The sequence below is a fragment of the Manacus vitellinus genome, unplaced genomic scaffold, assembly GCF_001715985.3.
Source record: "Manacus vitellinus isolate BGI_N305 unplaced genomic scaffold, ASM171598v3 scaffold_21_pilon, whole genome shotgun sequence".
NCBI lineage: Eukaryota > Metazoa > Chordata > Aves > Passeriformes > Pipridae > Manacus > Manacus vitellinus.
Window position 1 is genome coordinate 6833603 of NW_021939546.1, and position 22218 is coordinate 6855820.

The window sequence follows — 22218 nt, forward strand, 5'->3', positions numbered from 1 at the left end:
CCAGCCTGCAGCTTCCAGCTCTTATCAGTGGTAAAATAGCCAAACCTGCCACTGTTTTGGAACAACAAAGAATCCTCTTCTTGTCTCATCTTCCCCCGCTTAAAGATAATCTCTTAGGGATGTTTAGACTGGAATTATGGCCAGATTAGGTTGATGATGGGAATTGTAATGCCTTCCTTGTAAACACTCCCGAGGCCACTCTTGTTTGGATGGTAAAACACTGCATGTCTGTGATGTTACTGACAACTGGAGACAAGATCCCCCCAATAGTCCTTAAAATGTTTAAACCTTGGAGGATCACCTTAGAGAAAGCCAAACCAATTTCTATTGCTTGCATATCAAAGCCAGTTTTTCAGAGAACAGTTAAAGAAATCACAGATTGGCCCTTCCTCCACTTCTCCTTAATTGGGCCAGTTAATGCCATTAAACAGATGTCTTCCTCGTGCAGGTATAATTATCCTTTCCAAAGCATTTTCACTGATTTGCCTCAAGCTTTTAAGCACTGCAATTACTCTCTCTTTTTTTTTTTTAATGCTAAAATTAATCTTAAGCCATTACAATTGCTATCAAAGCAGGAAAAATCAACTTCCTGAACTTTTACAATTATTACTCAGCAGTTCTAACAAAATTCCTTGTACCAGGCCCTATCTAGTTAAAATTTCATCCATGCCAGGCAGCCTGACAAGATCCACATCTCATTTTCCTGATGATCCCTAGTTAGTCCCCGAGGGATAACACTCCAGCCCTACTCCAGTACCAATCAAGCACCACAGAACAATTAGGGAGAGTTTGTATTATCTAAATGAAAATGTGAATTGCTAATTTTCCACTGAGGTTTTTCCATATGGGCCCAACGGTACTGGTGGCACCCAACCAGTCCGGTCTGTTGGGTTTTCTTTTTCCCCTCCCATCTTCACGTGCTCTTTTGCTGTTGTTGGAAATAAGATGCTTTATAACTGTCTCAATTCTGAAGGACTTAAGCAAAATCTCTCAAGTATAGACAGTTAATTCATGCTCCCTTTTTTTCTGTCACTCCAGATACATTTGGCATTTTAGACAGCAAGTAGAAGAATTCTGTGTTATTTACTATTTTCACTGATGTTTTATGCAGGTCAGCTGCTTTAAAAGCAGTTTACAAATTATTTGCAGAATAAGAAGCGAGGAGAATAAAAATTAAGTGACAGATTCTCAGAATTTCTGCCAGTTTTGCAACTATTAAGCATCCAAGCTTTTCCTGAGTCTTGCATTAAAATGTTGTGAAACAGCAAGCAAAGAAAAGAGCACTCCTTATTTACAACCTCTTCACACATGTTTTGAAATTAAATTTGGTACTGAATTTTATAACAAGTTTTAGACAGTTTTGCAGTAAACTTCTGGTTGGGTCAGTAACTTCATCTTCTGGATTTTAAATCTACTTTTTTTTTTTTAACATCAACAACATAGATAACGAGCAGAAATAGTTATTACCTGTTCAATTCTTAAATAGGAATTGGTGTCTTAGTGGGGAAGGGGAGGGCAAGGGACAGTTAGTACACAATACAACAGGGGGATCAAGACAGGAACTTCTAGTGAACAATATTTGGAAAAATCTTGGCATTTATAAGAAGTGTTGCCTGGGTGAGGTCCTGAGATTTCAAATGGCCAAACAGGTTAAGTGGCATTAACTCCAATTTCTGACTTGCAGAAGATGATGGAGTGCATTGTTTCTGCCAAGGTTTTAGCTCAGTACCTGTGAGCAGAAATGAATTACACTGAAACTTGAATGACAAAGGCATCAATTAATACTTAGTTTTTCCTTGGATTTTTATAGAATTCAAATATTTTATTATTTTATATTAAGTTTTTTCATTTGCAGTTGAAAACGATATATTTTAACTGACATCTTTTCATAGTGATGAACAAAACTGGTAGCAGGGAGACTTCAGTACCTAATATCCAAATATACAGAAAAATAGCCTTTATTTTTAATTTAAACTAGTTTTCATTGCTTTTATTTGTTTGACATTTGCTTGTCTGAATAATTTCATATATAAACAAAATCTCATTCAGTTCAGCACAACTACTTACATAGAGAGATAAAGAAATACTAATGGACACAACTACACAGGAAAATTGTACCTGGTAAAGTGTTAATTGTTTAACTGTACTCAGGAAATCATTTATGACCTCTAAGTAGGTCTTATGAAGTCTTAAGGATTGAAAACTTGCTTTCTGGTCTTCTTCAGAAATGGGAACCAGAGTCTTTTTTTCTAGGAGAGATGAGGTTTGTAAGTAAAATCTCAGCTACAAAACAAATCTTAACCTACTCTCTTTATCACAGAATACTCTATTTTATTTTCTCAGGGGAAAAAAATGGTTATATGCATATAAATTCATTAAAATTCAAGAGAAGCCACGGTATAAATTACTAGTTAGAATGGTTTTTTTTCACAACATGTCTATTTAGAGAAAAACACTTTATAACTCCCCAGTTGCTCAACTGTTTACCAGATTTTCATCTAAGATATATTTAGTGTTGGTATTTGATAGAGATATCCAATAATTACCTGTGCTGTATTTGCTGCTTGTCTCTTTGAAGTTTTAATTGTAAGCAATGCCACTTTAGAAAAGCAGAATGCAGAACACAACTTTTATCCCCATCCTTGCAGACTCAAAACATCCATTGTGTTTAACAGGAATTCAGGCGAGTCAGGAATGCAGAAATAGCTCTTGTACCCTCTATGCAGACAGTTAAACAATGCAGTTGGAGAAACAAGTAATAGGAAAAAGAAATATGCCCAGAAATAATACATAACAATATGTTTTCAGCAGATTTGATATAAAGTGGAGACTCTAAGGTGGAAAAATTACATTTGCTCCACAGAAGAAATGGTAGAAAGCCCTAATGCTTGGCTTAGGAACTGAGAATTCTAGATAAAGAAGACAAGAAGAGCAAGCAAATACAAAGTCTAATAAGGATATTAATGAGGGTTTCCATCTCAGTTCTTTATTTCTTGACAGCTGGGACACACACAAGCCTTAGGTTAGACAAAATGCTTTTCTGCTGCTACAGCTCAGCTGTTTTTGTGATTGGAGCTGACAGTCACAAAAATGAATGCCGTGTTATTGACTGACAGATTTTACTCTTCATGCCTCTTATGACAATGGAGGCTGGGCAGGTCTTAAAGGAATTGTGTCTGATGAAAACAGATTTTCTACTTACTATTTAATGAAGTTTCTTTCTGGCCTGGACTCCAGTATCTGTTCACTACATATTTTCATAGGCAGTGCTTAAGAACTGTCACAGCAGAGGGTTCTGCAGATAAAAAGGGATGGACTAATGAGTCTCAGCAAACACTGAACAATACTTCACTGTGTTCACAGAGAGGACGTGACTGTGAAAGGCAAAGATTTGTGTTTCTTTACTTTTCACAACCACAGGGCCTCTGTTTACATGCAAAGCACTAAGACTTGTGTGTAGCCTGGGCTGCCCTGCCATTACCATACATCCCAGTACATCACTCTGGCTCCGGATGCTTAACCAGTCAGGACTCAGGGCTGGGAGGTTGTTGCCCTCAAAATCGGATTCGTAACCAGGTGTGCAACAAGCCAATAATGACACTCTAGAGAGAGATGCCGATTATTTATCTCAGAGCTGCACAAGGCTGGGTGCTCAGTGGTGTTCCATGAATCAAGCACGGCCACTGGACTTTTCACGCTATTATTTACAGGCAGAAATTCAGAGTTACTAACTTTCCAAGCACAGCCCCTGTATTATGATTGATTAGGAATTTCCATACAAGTTACATAACCCCAGTGATCTTCTACATATGCTCAGGAGAAGGGTCTTGACCTGGGCAGGGGTCTTTTTGACCTGTAGGCGTGATTTTTAGTACTATAATGAGCACAGTTCAGCTGTAGGATACATGAACTGTATTTTGCCAAGTTAGCAATGTGTGCATAGATATACATCATCATCTTTGATTTACTGCATCCTTGTAGCTTGTTAGTTCCTGGATGTCCTTAACTAGGGGATGCTGGCTGCTGCCTGTTCCGCTGATTCAGGCTCGAAAGCACACGAAGATCCTACATCAAAGAACACCCTGATTTATGGCAATTTTGATATACTAAATTTTTTGCAGCAAGGTGACACCGCAACACCGCGGGCAAAGCCAGGGTTAAGGCGCTCAGCAGAGCGGGCTCCGCGCCTCACGAGGGGCAGCCCTGCTGCCCGCGCCACACAAAATGGCGGCCGCCCCTGAAGGAAGCGGCGGCGGCGGCCCCGCCTGAAGGAAGGGACGCGGAGCCCGTCTCGCTTCCCGCCCTCCGTCCCGGTATCGACATCGTCTCCGCCGTCCGCCCCCTCCTCCTCCGCCTCCCGCGGTGGTGAGTAGGGGAGCCCGGTGCAGGAGGTCCTTCCCGGTCCCCGGGACGTGCAGCTAAGAGCCGGCCAAAGGTCCCCCCATCCCGCCCGCCATTAGGCCGGCGGGCGCCTCCGAGTGACGCGTCTCCTTCTCCCCCCTCCCCTCTCACGTCAGCCCCTGTCACGATAGTCGCGGTTCCTCTCGGGGGGTCAGGGAGGGAGCCAAGGCCGCGGTCGGAGCCGGGGGGGGTGAAAATGAGCGAGAGGGTGGCTGGGGCTTGTCCGTCCCAAGGCATTCCCATGTCCATGCCCGTGAGTCAGAGGATCCCGGCTGGCAGACACTCGGTTTCGCTGTGTTGAGTCATTTTGTTACTAGGCCCGGAGCAAAGTAGCAGTAACATGCTCATAGATCCTGGTTTTCCTCACGGATAGGAATGACACCCGAGGGCAGCAGGGAAAGGTGACACGTGTCTTCCCCAAGGGTCACCTGCGGTCACTCTGGACTGGTGGTACTAAAAGTGAAAGAGAAAAATAAATCGCACCTTGTTTTATTTTCAGTGATACTCGACAGGGATTTCCTTCACTGTCAGAAGGATTGGTATCTTGAAACTGCAACCGGGTGCACTTGTGACTGTGACCACTTTGTGCAATGCAGCTGTTGGCAAACAAATACACAGTATCTGTTCAGGAGCAATGAAATAATGATTCATAGTTTCGTGTTCAGGGGGGTTTCTTAATGCCTTTCTGCTACTTTTTTTCTTTGTTTCAGGGTAACCAGCCAAAGAAGTTATGAATATCATCTGTGGTCTAAAGCTGCCGGGCAGAAACTGTGTTTTCTCTCATTTGGCGTCTTTGAGCAAGCAGGGGAAGTGCAATAACCTCTCTAGGTCTTACACAGGATGGTGCCGAACTCACATCAACAGATTTAGATGCCAAAGGCTGGATTTGAGTGGAAATACTAGAAACTGTTTTTTGACTGGAAACCCTGTCTGCCACAGAAACTTCATCAGTAAAGGACTGAAGTGTGTTTTGAATGTGCCAAATACAGGAGTATACAGGAATGCACAGCACAGTTCGGGAAGGTTTTGCGTTCAGTCCTCTCGGCCACAGGGGGAGAAGACCACATCCCTCCAGATCTGTTCCATAGGGGAACTCCCACATCACTGTTCTGCTTGGAACGTTCACATCATCAGGTCTCTTCGCACATCACCAGCATTTCAGGCTGCGCCAGTTCCTCTTTTCTGGATCATTGTTAAGCCAGCTCAGAAATTACTTGCCATCATTCTTGGCAGGTAAAATACTGTTACTTCGCTCTCAGTGCAAGACCCCATCATGCAAAGTGTGAGTTTGTGGAGGATGGCAGGTGTGTTTGTGGTATTGTTTGACTGACAGTTTGCTCAACAAGAAGGTTTTTTTCCATTTTCAGAGGTGTTGGGTGCATCTTTTGCTCTTTTCCTTCTCATTTACATGTGGTAGAGGAAGGTGAACCAACACACTGAGGGGCATTCCTTCTTCTCATGTTCGAGGGAAGAAATGGAGTGGAGTAGAAGCCAATTATAATATAACCTTCCATAAGCTGCTACATGAGATGAAACTATAACAGAGAATACAGCAAGGGCAGACACTAACAAATTTCTTTTTAACTATGTCCTAAGTTAACACTATTTGTATCTTACAGGAGCATAAGAAATTGGTGGAAGGCACTTCCTCCTAATAAACGGGAACTGTTTAAAGAAAGTGCAAGAAAAAATAAATGGAAGATCCTCCTGGGTGTCAGTAGCTTAGGAGTTGTATTTATCATGTTTTATTTTACTCACTTGGAGGAGACACCCATCACTGGGCGTGCTCGACTGCTGGTGTTTGGGAAGGAGCATTTTAGGGAACTGTCACAGATGGAATATGAAATGGTAAGATTTTAAAGAAAAAAAATTAAAATACTCTAGAACTGTTAATGCTTTTTTTTTTAAGTGATGAGATAACCCTATTAACGAGATGGGCAAACAAACCTTGTGGTGTCCTTGATAAGTCTTGAAGTTCACACTCAAAACCCTGCTGAGCCCCCCCATCTGTTACCCTCTCCTCTTGTTCCCATCCTTTTTAAGAGTTCCCTTTCCATCAGGGGCACATTAAAGGCCACATGACATGCATGTAACAAACATTTCTGTGTTACTGTGATTGAAGAGGATTTTGTAAAAGAAATACGGAAATCTGGTAGGATCTTAGAAGAACAGGTGTATGCTGAGATTTGTCTCAGTTTCTGAGCTGATTGCAGCATTCTTTGGCACTTGTCCTCTCTTTGAAGCTGTCACTTTGTAAGGCAGTACTCTCTACCTGCATTCTGTTCTTTTTTGTGTGTGTGTATTTGATTAGCTTGTTATTCTTTAACTGGCTTCTTTTAAACTGCCTATTTAAACTGTCCAGAACTAGTTTCTGTAGCTTTGAGTTCTGTGTCTTCTTGTTCTAAAGTCAGTGAAACTTGATAAACCATATCCAAATGTCACTATAGTCCCTCCTCTCAGATATGAGTTAAGAACAGAACAAGTACAAGGATATTTTCAAAATACATAATTTGTATAAATTTGCCCACCTTACAAATTACAACAGGACTATTCAGATAGACAAAAATTACAAATTCAGATGGAAATTCAAGAGGGGATACCAAGGTTGTCTGAATTGTGATGCCAAGCTTAACTGTGTTTAGGAAAATTCGAGATACAGGAGGCTATAGCACCAAGTTTATACTATCTTATTTTTGATCTGTGATCAGTTTACTTTCTTTCAAGTTTATTATTCTTTTGCTTGTGGGTCTCAAAGCCTGAACTCTAAGGTATTGACGTTGGCTATATGAAAGAAAAATGTATCGAAACTTAGTTTTATCTAAGTTGTGTGTAGCCACTAAATTAGTTTACTAATTAGTCATTCACTGTGTGTTTGTTCTGCATGGCAATCAGTGAATTTTTTTTTTCAGTGGATGGAGGAGTTCAAAAATCAAATGTTGCCTGAGACAGATGCAAGATACCAGGTTGTGGAGAGAGTTGTTGGGCATTTGTCTGAAAGCAATAAGGACATCCCAGAGGTCTCAGCACTCAAGTGGGTGATTCACGTGGTGGATGAACCAGGTGTAAATGCTTTTGTGCTTCCAGTAAGTTGAACACAATGCAAACATTATTAATAATATTGAAACAGCATTTTATTTATGTGTCTTCCACTTAATTTTTATTCACTTTTTGTTTACAGAATGGGCAAGTGTTTGTTTTCACTGGATTGCTCGATGCAGTTTCTGATATTCATCAGCTGTCATTTATTTTGGGACATGAAATAGCTCATGCTGTGCTGGAACATGCAGTAAGTTTTTAAAGAAAGTCATCTGATATTCTTAAATTATTCTAATTACTTTAATTTTGATCATATTATACCAACCAAGTTTTCAATGTGACTCTAATTAATGAAAAATGGAATTTGAAATGTCTGGTCCACTACAGTAGATCCTTATTATTGGTATAATACTTAATAACTGTCAGAAGGCCTCTACTGGTCCCTGTTAGCACAAAGTCTGCCAGTGTTTTTTTTTCACAGCTGCACAGGTAGATTATGGTTCACTTTTAACAGTCATATAGAACTTGGTCTGCAGATGCCTCTCTTATAGCTCAGATATAAAGAACTGGAGGTACTCAGCAACTCAGTTTGTTACTCCTATACTTGTTAATACCTTCAGAAGTGGATATACTTAAAAAATTATCCTAAAACCCATAGTATTTTTATTATAGTTACACACTGGTTTAGAATGTCAAACTCTGGAATGCCTGGAGCTTGATTCTTGTGATTTTGGGTGAGCAACAGTTCACAATGTTGTTTCTTGGGCCCAGTTGAGCCAACTACCCCTTTGAACTTCTAAAAAATGCATTTCTCATAGTAAAAAGAACTTACCTTGTTTATGTGGAACCCGTGTCACCCAGCTGGCATAAAGAGAACTATTGCATGATCCCACTTGTAAGTGCTCAGATCAATTTGTTCCATGTCAAATAGAGCTCTGGAAAACAGAATAATTTCAATTTATTTCTTCAGGATCTCTCAGATTCTGAAATGAAAGCAGTGCAGCAGGAAACAAAAGATAAATACATTATGTCTACTGTCCCCTATTCTCATTAGGGATCCTGTCTCAGTGATGTCTGTCTCTTCTCAAATTAATGTAAAGAACAGTCTTTGAGGTCTCTTTATAGATTTTTCATTCCAACTGAGGTGTTTCTTGGACTTTTTACTGAAGAACTCTCTGTATGTCATCCCCATCTTACCTCCAGCTTTGTGTCTCTCAAATAGGGTGATGGCCAGATGTGTTTGCTCCAGCTGTATTCCACAGCTGCTGTGGGTTCCAGACTGAAAGTACCTTGTATCCAACTGGATTTTTTTATTTGTTCAAGCAGGGAATCTTGTGCCCTGTTCCTGTGGCTGCATAGAAAAAAACCAAATCTGTGATTTTTAAAGTGTTTCCAAATTCTGTTGTGTTCTAAAGAAATGTCAGACTGTAAGGAATGAAAATGGGACAATCTCTGTTTGCAGGCAGAGAAAGCCAGCCTGGTGCACATCCTGGATTTTCTCTCCCTCATCTTTCTCACCATGATTTGGGCCATCTGTCCTCGGGATAGTTTGGCAGTTGTTGGCCAGTGGATTCAGAGCAAGTTGCAGGAGGTAAGATTGGCATTTTGTATTATCCTCCCTGACTTCCTTGGAAAGACATTTTTAATCTTAATTTTAACGATAAGTTTGAATCTTTCACTACAGTAAATAGTATGTTTGGGGAAAAAGGCAAGAGGAGAAATATAAGCAAAAATTAATATTTGAGTATGTTATTGAAGGAAATACATTTTTAAAAATCTGATTCTGCTGTGGTTGGTGCTGATTTTCATTTGTCATCATGAAGAACTTTAGATCTCCCTACATGACTTGGTTGAGCTGCACAGGCTCCAGGTACCAGCTGCCAATTAAGGCAGATGATTATCTTTTAGAAATGTAACTTGCCCCTTAAAGTTATGTATGTTAAAATGCCATGTTTTTCTTTTACCTAGTTGTTAAATTGTTCCTATAGCAAATAAAATATATGGAATTGTTTAGATGTATTGTTAGTGGTAAGAATGGTTTCCAAGATTAAAAATTTGAGAATCTAAACACTCCTTAAGAGTGTTTAAATCATACTATAGTAAAGCTTACTGAAATAATCTTTTCAGCCAGCATATATTCCAACAGAGTAAAATTTAGAGGCTCTGTGGTGCCAATTTTCTTCCACAGTCTAATTTTCTCTCTGCCTTTGGACAGTTACTGAGTCATTTATTTTTTATAAAAGTGTGTTTTTTAAAAATAAATTTTGCTTAGATCATAAAACTTGAATCTGAATTTAAGTGAAAGAACTCTTTGATTACTTGGACTTGATACTTTTCCTGAGATTTCCCTCAGTTCCTCAAAAACATGAAATTAAACAGAATCAATCTGTTTTGGTAGTTCTTATGCTAATGAGGAGATATGTGGATTCTGAGCATAAATTATCTCTAAGGAGCTGGGATATTTCGTACAAGTAGCTGAGAAACCAATACATTGATGAACACTGGCCAGCATTTTGAAGAGCTGAATTTGGCAAAGAACGAGTGTGAATCAATCCTGAGACTGCTCATAATTCAGACAGCAAGATTCCACTCCCTGTCAGCATCTCTTCTCCTGTCCTAGGCTAACTGCATGGATATTTGGGAATCATGGACTGGAGTTGTGCTTTAGGTTGCAAATGGAATCGGGGTTTAAGCTCATAGTCCTGGTGTGCTGTAAGAAACATGTCTCATGCTGTACAGCAATGTCCTGGGTTAAAAGGCTGCTCAAACTCACCTTCATTAATATTGAAGTGATTGATACCTGCAGACCTTTCACCCCAGATGAAAAAGATGCTGAATGGAAAATTTCATTTCTTTCAGTCACCCGGGAGTGCAGCATCTGTTTGTTTTCTCCATTCGACATTTGCCTCTTGTGCTTCCATGAAAGTGAACCTTTCTGCAAACTTTCTCAGGATACTTCTTGTCCTCTTCTTCCATAACTGTATTTTGCTTTTTGAAGCCTTAGCCTCCTACTCTGTGAAAGGGTTATTTAAGCCACATTGCAGTACTTGCTTCCCTCTGTATATTTGTTTTTCTCTTATGTCCTAGAGGCTTAACTTTTTGACCTACTGACTATTGTGTATTTTTTATTATTGACTCTAAGTAGTTCTTAGTGATTCTTTGTAGGTCTTTGGGCATGTGAGCTCCAGCTCTGCCTTTTCCCCAGAGGCTGGTGGGTTTACTTTCCTTAATAAATTGTTAAGTTTCCTTATGCTGTTCATCTATGGTTGTTCTTTTGTCATATATTTCTGAACTGAAGCATGTTGGCTTTGTTATACAGTAGCAGTTATTTTAGATGGGAACTAAAGCTAGGAATTATTCTTGGAATAGCTCAAAGCATAGCTTTGAGTTTTGCTCATGTCCTGCACATAGATATGTATAGCTGCAGTACTCCACACTCCTTTCCTTGTCCACCTCACAGATTTGTATTCCACACAGCTCTGGTAACTGATTTGAAAACTCAAATCCCTCTTATTATGTCCAATTTCAGACAAGGATTTGAGATCAGAGTTTGTGGTTCTAATTTTTCATTCCAGCACATTCACAGTAGGTTTTTTAAACCATTTCATTTTTTCAGTAGCAGATGAATAGTAAGTACTGTGTGTGAGATGACTCTGGACTCTTTTTTATGTAACCCATTTAATTTCCTTGTCCAAAAAAATATTTAATAATTAAACAAATAGTTTATTTGGCTAAGTGGGAAATGCTTCAGGAATACATGACAGACCAGCCAGGGGCATCTTTGCTGTTTAGTGAACATATGTGCACCAGCAGCCCTGGATTTTTGAGGCAGTAGAGGTATGTGTTCCCCTTCCAGGAATGACTTTATCATCAGAGGATTTAAAAAATATATTTATAATTGCAATATTTAAGGTTTGTATGGAAACCAAGAATTTAGAAAGTGACCTCATATAAGTGCTTATTTATCAACCAGAGTATTTGGCTTAAAAAAAAACTTTAGAGGATCAGCTTTGGTTGGCTTCTATTTTTGACCTAGTAAAGAAAAACTATCACTGCTACTTTGGAAAGAAGCAAAAAGTTGCAGTTACCTTTCTGTACTCAAGGGATTGCTCCCCTTCTTTGGTGCTTCTCTTTTCAAACTGGTTTGTGTTGTTTGGGTTTTGGTGGGTTTTTTTCCCCCTGAAACTTATAAGGATTTCTGCATGGAAAGACTAGTGGCTACATTCCACACTGTGCACTGTTTGCCATGCAGAATAGATGATACCAGGCTTAAAGGCAGTCAGCAGAAAAGTTTAGGGAACCACTGGAATTTTTACCTACAGTTGCTACAACAAAAATCTTGGTGTCAATAAAAGAGTGAAGTGAAAAAATTCTAGTGTAAAGTTGGTATTGAGCCTTCAGTTGCTGTGAAGTGGGACTGGCTGATGAGAGTGGCCATGAAAATAAGTGTAATTTGAATTGATTTCCACTAAATACAGGATCAATGAGTTACATAGAATGGAATTAAAGATTACATTAAGAAAATTAATACTGATCACGTACAATGTGAACAAGATAGATAAACCCCTTTTCTTATGGGAAGGTTAGAAAGGCAGTTACAATGCTCCAGCTTTGTGCACATTCAAACCCAAAAATAGAGCTTTGATGTGCTTCTTTCCAGTTCATGTTTGACAGACCCTACAGCAGAACACTGGAGGCTGAGGCTGATAAAGTGGGACTTCAGTTTGCAGCAAAGGTAACTGGAAATGGTTGGTTTTCTTAACAGTGTTTTCAGTTTCTGTTTAAATTGAAGGGAGTTTCACACTTCATACAGAGGTAAGCTGTGAATTTTTGAAGACCTGTAGATTTATGAAGTGGTGGGAAATAAAACAATTTTTAGGGAAAGACAAATTGCAGGTCAAATTGCCTAATTGCAGGTCATAAAATGGGAGTTTGTAAAGTTGCACATTAACTGCACAGTGTATTTTCTGTGTAGTTTATTACTATTAGAAGAAAAACCCACATATTTGTAACAAGGAGAATGCTAAACCATAAGTTGGTTTTAATTGTGTGTAAAGATTTAAACATTTAGCCTAAATGCAGCCATAGGAACAGTGTAACTTGGCTAAAGTAAGACAAAAATTTGGCCAGAAGCTACTCAACATTTTTCTCAGAATTTTTTTTTCAGTTACTTTTTTTCACCTCCCTCTGGATTTTAATTTGATAGTAAAGAAACTAAACAAACTTTTTGGTTTCTAGCAAAGTGCAGTATAGAGCAAGGTGTCAGATAACAGTGTGAGCAGCACCATCTAGTGTTAATATTTCATAAGGAAAACTTCCTTTTCTTAATAATTATTTATGTTTCTTCAAGGAAGAGTTTTAAAATTAACTTTGATTTTGAGATTGAAACTGCATTTTTAATTTAAAGTCATTTAAGGGAGTAATACAATCTATAAAAAACCCATAATTGCTGTGTTTGTGCTCAGGGTTTTGTGATACCAAAGATTTAGGGCCATACCAGAAAGAAATAAGCACAGCATTTCTCTACTTGTGCAGGTAATCTTTTTTTTAATAATAATTTTAAGAAATAAATTCAAAGAATAAAGCACCACTACTGTATTTTGGGGTGGGGGGGAAGAAGTAATTTTCTTACCTTCTGACAACTTGTAGTCTTTTATTTTCTTAACAAATAGAAGTCAGTGTAAGAAATCATCTTATTTTTTTCTCCTTCACTTAAATGCAAAAATAAAGGAGTCTGTTAGTGATACACAAAAGCTATTCTAAAAGTTACTGTTCCATGACTTTCTGTGGTTAAATATATACTTCTGTGGAGAGAGTAAGAATTCTGCAGAATTACTGTTTTAATCTGTTATGGGTTACAGAGATCACCCCTGAAAAAAGCATGTAATCACTTACAGAAATGCCTTTGCAGCTCATTTTTAGAGCTATTTAAGGATGAATTATTATCACTTACTATTTTTGACTCTAAACTTCTTCCTGTAAATTTGCCTATATCTGTGGAGATGATTAATTTCTTCTGCTGCTGTACTTTATGTAGCAAATGTAACTTAGAATTCACAGCTGAGGGTTTTTTTGAAGAAATTTCATAATTCAGTATCTATTAGAGTGTGTATTTATTAGCTTAAAAATTCAGTGGTGCCCACATTTGCTCTCTGTTTTCAGGCCTGTGTGGATGTCAGAGCGAGCAGCGTGTTCTGGCAGCAGATGGAACTGGCAGAAACCATCCAAGGGCAGCCCAAGATCCCAGAGTGGCTTTCCACACACCCTTCCCATGAGAACAGAGCAGAGCATTTGGACCGCCTGATCCCACAGGTGAGCAGAGCTGATCCCACAGCTGAGCAGAGCTGCAGGGAGCGTCCTTCCCTCTTAGGAAGGTTTGATATTGGTTCTGGAGCTACTTTGGGATTGATTCACAATCTACACTTTTATCTTTCTCTTCATCCTCCCACAAATTCTCTGCTACAAAGCTCCCAACCTTAAAGGTTTTTTTAAATGAGGAAAATTACGATAGCACAGATAAAATGTAATTACATTCCAGGTTTGTTTTTTTTTTTTTCTGATTTCTGATCAAAGTATAGTCTTTGCTTTTGAATGGCCTTCTCCTATAGATGTGTCAGTGTCAGGATCTCAGCCACTCTTTCCTCTTTTTTTTTCCACTTTGGAAGCCAATTTTTAAGTTGGATCCCTAAACTGTGGTGAGTTCTCTTGCTTTTGTAGCTTTGCCTAGGCTGTCAAATAGAGAGTGCTCCATCCTGCCCCCTCACTGCTGTGACACTGAACACACCTCGAGTAGCTGAGCTTCAGAAGGATGTCAGATCCCCAGGAGAAGATTTCCTGAGAGCACATTAGGGAGCAAATTTTACTTCACTCCAAGAAACTTGAACTAATTCACACAATTGCCCATCAATCTGCAGCCTTTTCCCTGTGCTTTCTTTTGGATTTCCTCTCAGAGGAATGCCAAGTGGAAAGCTACTATCTTAGTTTGATGTGCTACTTGCTGATAGCTTAAGGACAGAGAACTTTTGAGGTTTAGTAATCTTAGTTTGCTTACTATTTCTTTAAATGTGGGTGTTTTAACTACAGAAAAATAAAATGGATTTTTTTGCCTAGTTTTTTTCGTTTTGAAATAGAATGTTAAAGCACCTCAAAAGCACCTCAAAATGACACTGTTTTTCAGCAGCTAAACTATGTTTGGAAATACTCTTTTTTTATACCAACTAGTGATTTCTTCTTTTTTTTTTTTTTTTTTAAAATTCTCAATCACCTAAAGCCTTTCTCAGTTCCAAACTGTAAAGACAGTTGAAGATGTATTGGCAGAGAGAGCACTAAAATGTTGAGGTGTTTGCTGACTTCAAAGGAGAAAGAAAGGTTTTCACAAATCCTTTGATGAGGATGAATACAGTAAATATTCTAAATGGTGGCAAATCAAAGTCAGCATTAGGGGTAGGAGGCTGGAGACTGGCTAGACTGAATATTTTAAATTAATATACACAAAGTCTGTACTTTGCAAAAGCAGGTTATGACTTTTTTAGATGGATTTTTAACACATTAGAGCAGCTGAATGGAAAATGATACTTGTGGAGCCTTAGTTTTAGGTAGATTGAACATTAAGGGTTCAGGATTGCTTATTTTCATATAGTTGCTGACTGGCTTATAAAGAGGTAACGAAATAAATTAGTTCTTGTGTTCTACACCTGGCCTGTTAAATAGCTGAGCAACTGTGTACAACTGTTATTTCTGCCTTATCTCTAATAGTTTAGCAAGTGGAGCAACTTCATCTTTTTATAGGTACTCTCTCTTCCAAGAGCAAGGGAGGCTGGGAAGTTTTCTTCCAAAAGATAATTGAGGGGGATATGTTTTTGTGTGCCTTTTACCTTAAACATTCTTTGGAGTAGGATGAGAAAAAAGACTTCCTGTCTTTAACAAGTTGACTAAGTAAGTGAAGTTGGCACTACAAATGTGGAATAAAGATGAAAGGAAGTGTGTAGAGGTGTTGTTGGAGGCTTCTTGTCTGAGACATTGACTCCCTTCCTCTGGGAGCTGCTGCCTGGAGGCTGCACCTCAGGCATTTAAAGGGAATCCCAGGGCATTATTGTTCAATATCAGCATCTTTTTGTTCAGTTGTTCACATACTTAAAGCTTTTAGAACAGTATTTTTACCATATGTTAATAGCCATTAGATGTTCAGAGCCCAGGGAGAGAAGCCAGATTTCAAAAAAGGCTTTTTAATCTCTAGTATCATTCTGTGAAGAAACTGGTACTTCTTAAGACTCAGTATCAGATCCATGGTGAGCACTGTTGTGTTCATGTGCTGCTGGTTTTGAAGCTGAACTGGTTTTGGGGACAATACAATATCTACTATTAGACCAGCTACTGTAGCTGGGACAAATTGGGACAAGTTTTTGGACTTCTCAGGCCACACTGATCTTTCTCTACAGACTTTAAGCAAGTTCACAATAAAATGTGACCATATAAAGTGGGAGTTTTTCTTCAGGTAAGGAAATGTCACATCTCAGTGAGTTGACTGAACAGTCCCAGGAAATGTAAATTAAAGCAGGAGCATCACAGGGATTCTCTTTATATGTAATTAGAAGACAGGGAACAAAGCAAATGACCACTGAAGAACTTGCATCTGGTTTTGTGAGCAAGTTGGAACCTACAGCCAAGCTGAGGCATCGGTAAATAGTGAGCTATGAGCAGTTACAGAGTCCTGGAAATGAAATAAAGCAAATGAAAAAGATTTACCAAGTTTTTAAAGCAGTTCCCCCTCAGGGAGAGCTTTGGATTTTAAACTGGGAAAACAGAGTATACTCTTAAATAGGAAACTGAAATCTCTCAGAATTCCTGCCTGGAAGGTGGTGAGATACTCGATGAAGGCCTGTGCATTTGATTTTCAGAAAGAGAAATCTTAAAATGATTTTGTAATAGTGGGGAGGGTGCTTAGTGTTGCTCTGGAGAGAAAAATCACAGAATTGTAGTGCCAGAGAGAAGTTCCTGGATAACAGCACACTGAATAAAGCAGAAGGTTATCTACTGAGCCTTTCCTGTGACACAAAAATTCATCTTGACATGACATTTGATTTTTTTTGGCATCGTGTTGTTGGCTCAGATTCCATTTTTGATTCCCTGTAACTCACATTTCCCACTCTTCCTTGTAGAAATGCCATAGTGAGATCATTTAGAGACTAATATTAAGTTGGGATACATCAACTCCACTGCTTGTCTTGTTTGCTAGGTCAATTAACTTGTCAAAGAAAATGTAATTAATTTACTCTGGCAACACCTGTTCTTGTCAAATCCACCCTGGCTGTTTGTTACTTCTATTATTTTTTTGTGTAGCTTTTGATTATTGCTCAATCTGCTGCCTTGTGGATATGGAAGATACATTTATTTTGCCTTCTTTTCAAAATTGGGTTGGTATATTTGCCCTTTGCTTGTGATATGGAGATTACTTCAGATAGTTCTAGTAGTAGAATATGTTAATTAAGCCCTATCAATGTGAAAACAAGAATAAAAACCACTGACCTGCATTTCTATCCTCCCCATAAAATTGTTAAATATTTTGTCACAATTTTTCCTTTCTGTGCCAATGGCAGTGAAAGATTGGAAGTATTAGCATTATATATAAGCTGCCTTTCTTCTCTATCAAGTAAAGTCTATCAATTCTTTTAATCATCTTTTACTGCTCTTTCATTAATACTGTGAGGGCTCAAGATGCAGCAGGTAGCCTGGTGTCTGTGACAGTGTGAAGGATTAATGCTGGGAACTAAAAATTCCTTATTTCTGTATTTGTCTCCTGGCAGGCTTTACATGAAAGTGAGGATGAGGCACATACCCCTAATTCTTATGCTTTCCCAGCTCCCAGCATGTTGCAGGAGGTGACTGTATTGTATTGATAAGAAAAACAGCTTCACCTGAGATACTTCACAAGCAATAGTTTGGATATTTGATCTGGGATCTCCTGAACCAGTGAGCAGGCAGGGGGTCTCTGTTGTGAGCAGCAGTGCTGTGCTCTTGAGGTTAACCTGGAAAGAACAGCATTAAAATCCCCTCTCTTCCCAGGTGAATCTTCATCCTCACTCCATCTAGTTAACCTTGGCTCATCCTGCCTCATTTACTGAGAAAGCTCTTCAGTAAAAACAGTCAATAAAACATGTTCTTATTATAATATCAATATGCATGTGCTTCACTGGCAATGCTTTTACCTGGTTACCCAGACTGTCAAAACCCAATCTACTTGAGCAATATTAAATTACCAGATTTGAAGTTACCAGTGATTTTGGAAATGCAGACACCTGACCACGTTGGGCTGGTTTATCTTTCGGGAGAAATGATGTTTTAAGCTCCTCAGCCTGTAATTGGCATTTTAATGATGTAAAAATGTTAACTCTGAAGTGCTGTTTTTTGCCTTTGCTGTCGTGACTTTACTATTTTAGTTAAGTGAAGCCATGGAAATAGGCCAGGCACTGTATAGCCAGGAAAACAGAGATACAAAATTGCCAAATTAGCTTAAAAAAGGATTAGTTTGTCCTTCCAGGATGCAGCCTAAATCTTTGTATTTCCATTTGCCTTGAATAACACTGCTTGACATTAATGCAGTCTTGCAGCTCCTTATGTTGTAGGAGAGAACAAGAGAAAACTCTTGGTTTGTCATAAATGTCAGTTTAGAAATTAATTGGTCACTGAAGCAGAAGAGTGTTCACAGTATAGTTACATTTGGTGACTATGTAGAAGATCATGCTGTAGAAAAACAAGCTGTGAAAGCTTTATTCATATTTTTTAAAAGTTAGACAAGAGCAATATTTCATGCCTAATCCAGACTTGTGTATCCAGTAATTTAAATGTTACATTTCACCAAGAAATGGCTGGAGAGACTCTTCCTACATTCCTGGAATGTGTCTTTTTCCAAAACCAGTTGTAAATTTAAAATATATTTGGTTCTAGGCATTTACAGCAAACTCTATCAGTTTACTGTAGTAAAGTTAGGGAGAAATAGGTTTTGAAACCTCTTTATCCAAAGAAATGAGTTAAGAAGCTCTGCTCTTCTATTTTAAAATCTGCTGTAGCGAGATGTTTCCAGTGTCTCCTGTGGAAGAATAGCAGAGTGTTTCAAAATGATGGGCAAATGCTTATGCATACCTGTGCTGGAATATTTGATTTGTTACTTCAGCCAAAGCTAATGATTATAAAACAGATTAAAAATTTCTGCTCTGTTCAAAGTACAATTCTAAGAGTGCTGGGAAAACTGTTACTTTCTTCCTCCTCTTTAATCCATCTGGAAGGAATGACTTGACCCTCACTTTCTGCTGACAGTCCTGAGTCCTGGCCAGGATGCACCTGGATACAACTCAGGCCAGGTCTGACCATTACTTTTCAAGAATCCATGCTTATAAAGTGAAGTGGAATAAAATGTACATTTGAATTTGTTTTCCCATGAAAGGATTAAAACCAGAGCAGGATGTAAATCTGCCCATGGTTTTATGCTGTTAATTGAGGCCAAGATAAAGGTCTGTGTACAACCCCTGCATCAGTTAGTTATGTGCCACACACACCAGGAGCTGCCTGTTTGTGTGGTCTAATTAATGCATGTTCAGGTTTATTACAATGAACACCAACTTCAGCATCCTTTAAACCAACTGACTTTTTACAAGTTGATACCAGTTTCTCCACAGTGCCTTTGAGCCATGAGATTCATCCATTGTCACACCTTCATTCCCCACAGCACAGGATGATCTGGGGGGAATGTGCCTGTGCTAATGAATTTTGTCTCTCTGGGGAATTCTTTGCCTCCCTCGTGCCTCTGCTTTCTTATCTGTAAAATGGAAGCAATGGCACTTACTCAGTGAGCTTAAAGTTTGGTCTCTTAGTACTAATCTTTTTATTCAGGTAAATTTTTACATTCCAGAGACATTATTTTCTCCTAATACTTGGAAGCTGTGTATCCAAATAGTTCTTAGAGATGAGATCACTTGTGTAGCTGGACCTTAACTATACTGATGAACTGTCTCTGTGCCAAACACTTAAATGTCCATTATGTTATTGGAGATTTTTCCCTCCTTTTTTGAGTCAGGCAGCTATATATAGTTACATCAATAATAGAACATACCTGATGAAGTAAATAATTCAGAGACCTTTTTTTCCTGATGCAGTCATTTTCATTTACATGGAAATATAAATATAAAAATTTTAAGCTGAGAAGCAATAATAGCTATGGGCTAGATACACCCTCACTTAATTAGGTGGATTTCCTGCTGGGATTCTTCTTCTTTTGGAAGCATTTTAGAATATGGATTGATTCAACATTTTTCTTCAAAGTAACCTGAAAGGGTTACACAAAGTTCAATTTACCTGTGAATGTAAATTAAAAGGTAAAAGGTACTGATGTGCACAAGTATCACACAAAACAGTTAGAGAGCTTCCTATCTATTTATGCTGTGCCTTTTACAGTATCCATCCTTGGAGACCCTGTGAGAAAATCATTTCATTCTTCATTCTTCATTTCCCCCATTGTTTTACCACATTACTGCATTTCTTCACAGGAGCTCTTGGTTTCTGTTGGAAAGTTGTTCAGTAACAACTCAGGCTCAGCATTACACTCACTAAGCTTTATGTGCAAATGCAAACCTTGTGGAAAGCCAAGTCACTGACTGAAACCTTTTTTGTTTTTCCTGTTTAAATGAGCTTGATTTGTTTTCCTATGTGTTCACAGGCTCTTAAAATAAGAGAGAGCTGCAATTGCCCATCTCTTTCTGGACCAGATCCTCGCCTTATTTTCAAACTTAACATGCAACATCTCCTGGAATCGTCTAAAGATCGAGAAGCCCCAAATTCTACAAAGCAAGATCCCTCAAAGCCAAAACCAGACTTTGCTCACACTCAAAAAGTGGAAGATATGCCTGTAACTTTTGCAGTTAAACCTACAAACTAATGACAATGATTTTCCCTTTTTATGGAACTGGTGGTCCCTGAAGGTCTGTCTTATAACATAAATTTGTCTTTGAACCATAAAGGAGATGTAGCCACTCAGATTCTCCATCCTTTTTATGTGATTCCCTCACTCAAAGCAATAAGGAACCATGCCCACACAAGAAGAGCAGTGTGTTGGAGCAGAAAGTTTCTTATTCATTAAGAGTTACTAAAATAAATCACTTCTCAGGGGAAAGATAATCTCATACAATCCAGTGACACAGTGTAATTTTCAGCTTTATCAGGCTCACCTTGATCAGAGGACAGATGAGCCAGAAGCGTCCCTAAAGCAGAGGGAAAAGTACAATTTTCATCACTTAAGTTGTCTGGTTTATCTTGCCATAATTTGGGTTAGATCTACTCAGCTTCATTTGAGAAATAATGAAGAGAGCTCACTGCCTGCTCCACATACAGGCTGTTTAAAAATATTAAGCTGAGAAGTGATAATAGCTGTGGGCTAGATACACCCCCACTTAATTAGGTGGATTTACTGCTGGGATTTTTCTTCTTTCTGAGGCATTTTAGAATGTGGATTGATTCAACATTTTTCTTCAAAGTAACCTGAAAGGATTGCATGAAGTTCAGTTTAAAAAAAAAAGGAGTTAAATAATTTTCAGGAGAGTCTTTCTTTTGAAAGAAGCACTGAAAGAACCACAGTTTGTAGCACTAGGATGCTTTGCCAGGATGGCTGTTGTCTTTTTTCAAATGATCAGGGTGCCTCATCAAAGAGCAGTTTTGCTGCAACAACATTTAATTTGGATATATCCATTTGGATAGAAACAATTGCTGGTGTGGAATATATTATGTAGTAAGACAAATATAAGATTTTTTGACTGCACAGCTTTTGCAGCTGTGTCTTGTAAAAGGTGACTTCTCTTCAGGAAGCTGGCATCTAATGCTGAGCATCCCTCCCTCCCATTCCCCCTGAAGCCCCACTTTTTATGCCCTGGAGGCCAATATGCAGTGTAGGTAAAGCTCTGCCTTTCAGGATGGACCACTGTGACCCAGTGTGGTCATCTCTGTTTGAGTTGGTTGATTTGTCCTTGCTTTGCAGTTGGTGAAAATACTAAAATGTCCGTCTTGCAGGAAGCTGTAGAAAGAGGTGACAGTGAATGAAAATAAAAAAGGGAAATCCTGTTCCTCCAGTTCTTAAGATCTGTTGTTTACTTGGATTGAAACTTGTTACTTGCTTGGATCAAAACAAAAATCTCATTCATATATGATAGGGTCTTACATGAAGGAAACATTAAAAATATTTTCCGGTATATCCTATTTTGAAACATTCTTTTTCTATATGGAGAAGGGAAGACTTTATCATATTTCTTCAATTAAATTAGAATGCAAGCTTTTAAAAAGGAACACCACCCCCCCCCCCCCCCGTTCAGTGCTATCAGTGAATATAGTTGGGAGAACAGATTGTGAAAGAAGTAATTCTTTCTCTGACTTCAGTCCATGAAGCTGGGTCCTCTGAGAAACACCAGCAACTCCCTTATCTCTATTCAGAGGTAAGTTGATGTCTCTGTAATGTTGATGATTCTAGGGCTGATTGTATAGGTTTAGATTGGCTGCATATTGCTTACAAGCTGGTTTTAAATCTCTGCTCAGCCCTGCTGGCAGGAGGCAGAAGGTCCAGCCTGACCATTATTCATCCATCCATTCTTATTCTTCATGACAGGACTTTTTGTAGCAGACGTTCAGTGATGTGTTGCAGCATTTGGACATTGTCACCTGAAGGTAAACAGAAAAATACACCATTTAGATTTCCCTGTGGACCTCAGAGTTTATCCTGCAGCACCAAAACCCCAACGCTGCTGC

At 38.8% G+C, this 22218-nt stretch overlaps 1 protein-coding gene across 3 annotated transcripts; it reads left to right on the top strand.

Annotated features, from left to right (window-relative positions):
• Positions 1 to 4226: 4226 nt before the first annotated feature.
• Positions 4227 to 21556, top strand: OMA1 (OMA1 zinc metallopeptidase). 3 transcript variants are annotated; one of them, XM_008925175.3, is made up of 9 exons: positions 4227 to 4365; positions 5112 to 5634; positions 6021 to 6249; positions 7311 to 7484; positions 7580 to 7687; positions 8900 to 9028; positions 12098 to 12172; positions 13600 to 13749; positions 20147 to 21556. In XM_008925175.3, the coding sequence occupies exons 2-9, from the start codon at positions 5132 to 5134 to the stop codon at positions 20363 to 20365; spliced, it is 1587 nt and encodes a 528-aa protein (XP_008923423.2). In that variant the 5' UTR covers positions 4227 to 4365; positions 5112 to 5131; the 3' UTR covers positions 20366 to 21556. The 3 variants fall into 3 exon arrangements, with proteins under 3 accessions (XP_008923423.2, XP_017927800.1, XP_017927799.1); XM_018072311.2 differs by lacking the exon at positions 4227 to 4365 and adding an exon at positions 4588 to 4654; XM_018072310.2 differs by lacking the exon at positions 4227 to 4365 and adding an exon at positions 4637 to 4802.
• The last annotated feature ends 662 nt before the right edge of the window (positions 21557 to 22218 follow it).

Excerpts from the sequence above, each read along its gene's own strand:
- OMA1 (XM_008925175.3), top strand. The coding sequence starts at position 5,132 with ATGAATATCATCTGTGGTCTAAAGCTGCCGGGCAGAAACTGTGTTTTC. Across the intron at positions 6,250-7,310 it reads CACAGATGGAATATGAAATG|TGGATGGAGGAGTTCAAAAA; the intron begins GTAAGATTTTAA and ends TTTTTTTTTCAG. Across the intron at positions 9,029-12,097 it reads TTCAGAGCAAGTTGCAGGAG|TTCATGTTTGACAGACCCTA; the intron begins GTAAGATTGGCA and ends GCTTCTTTCCAG.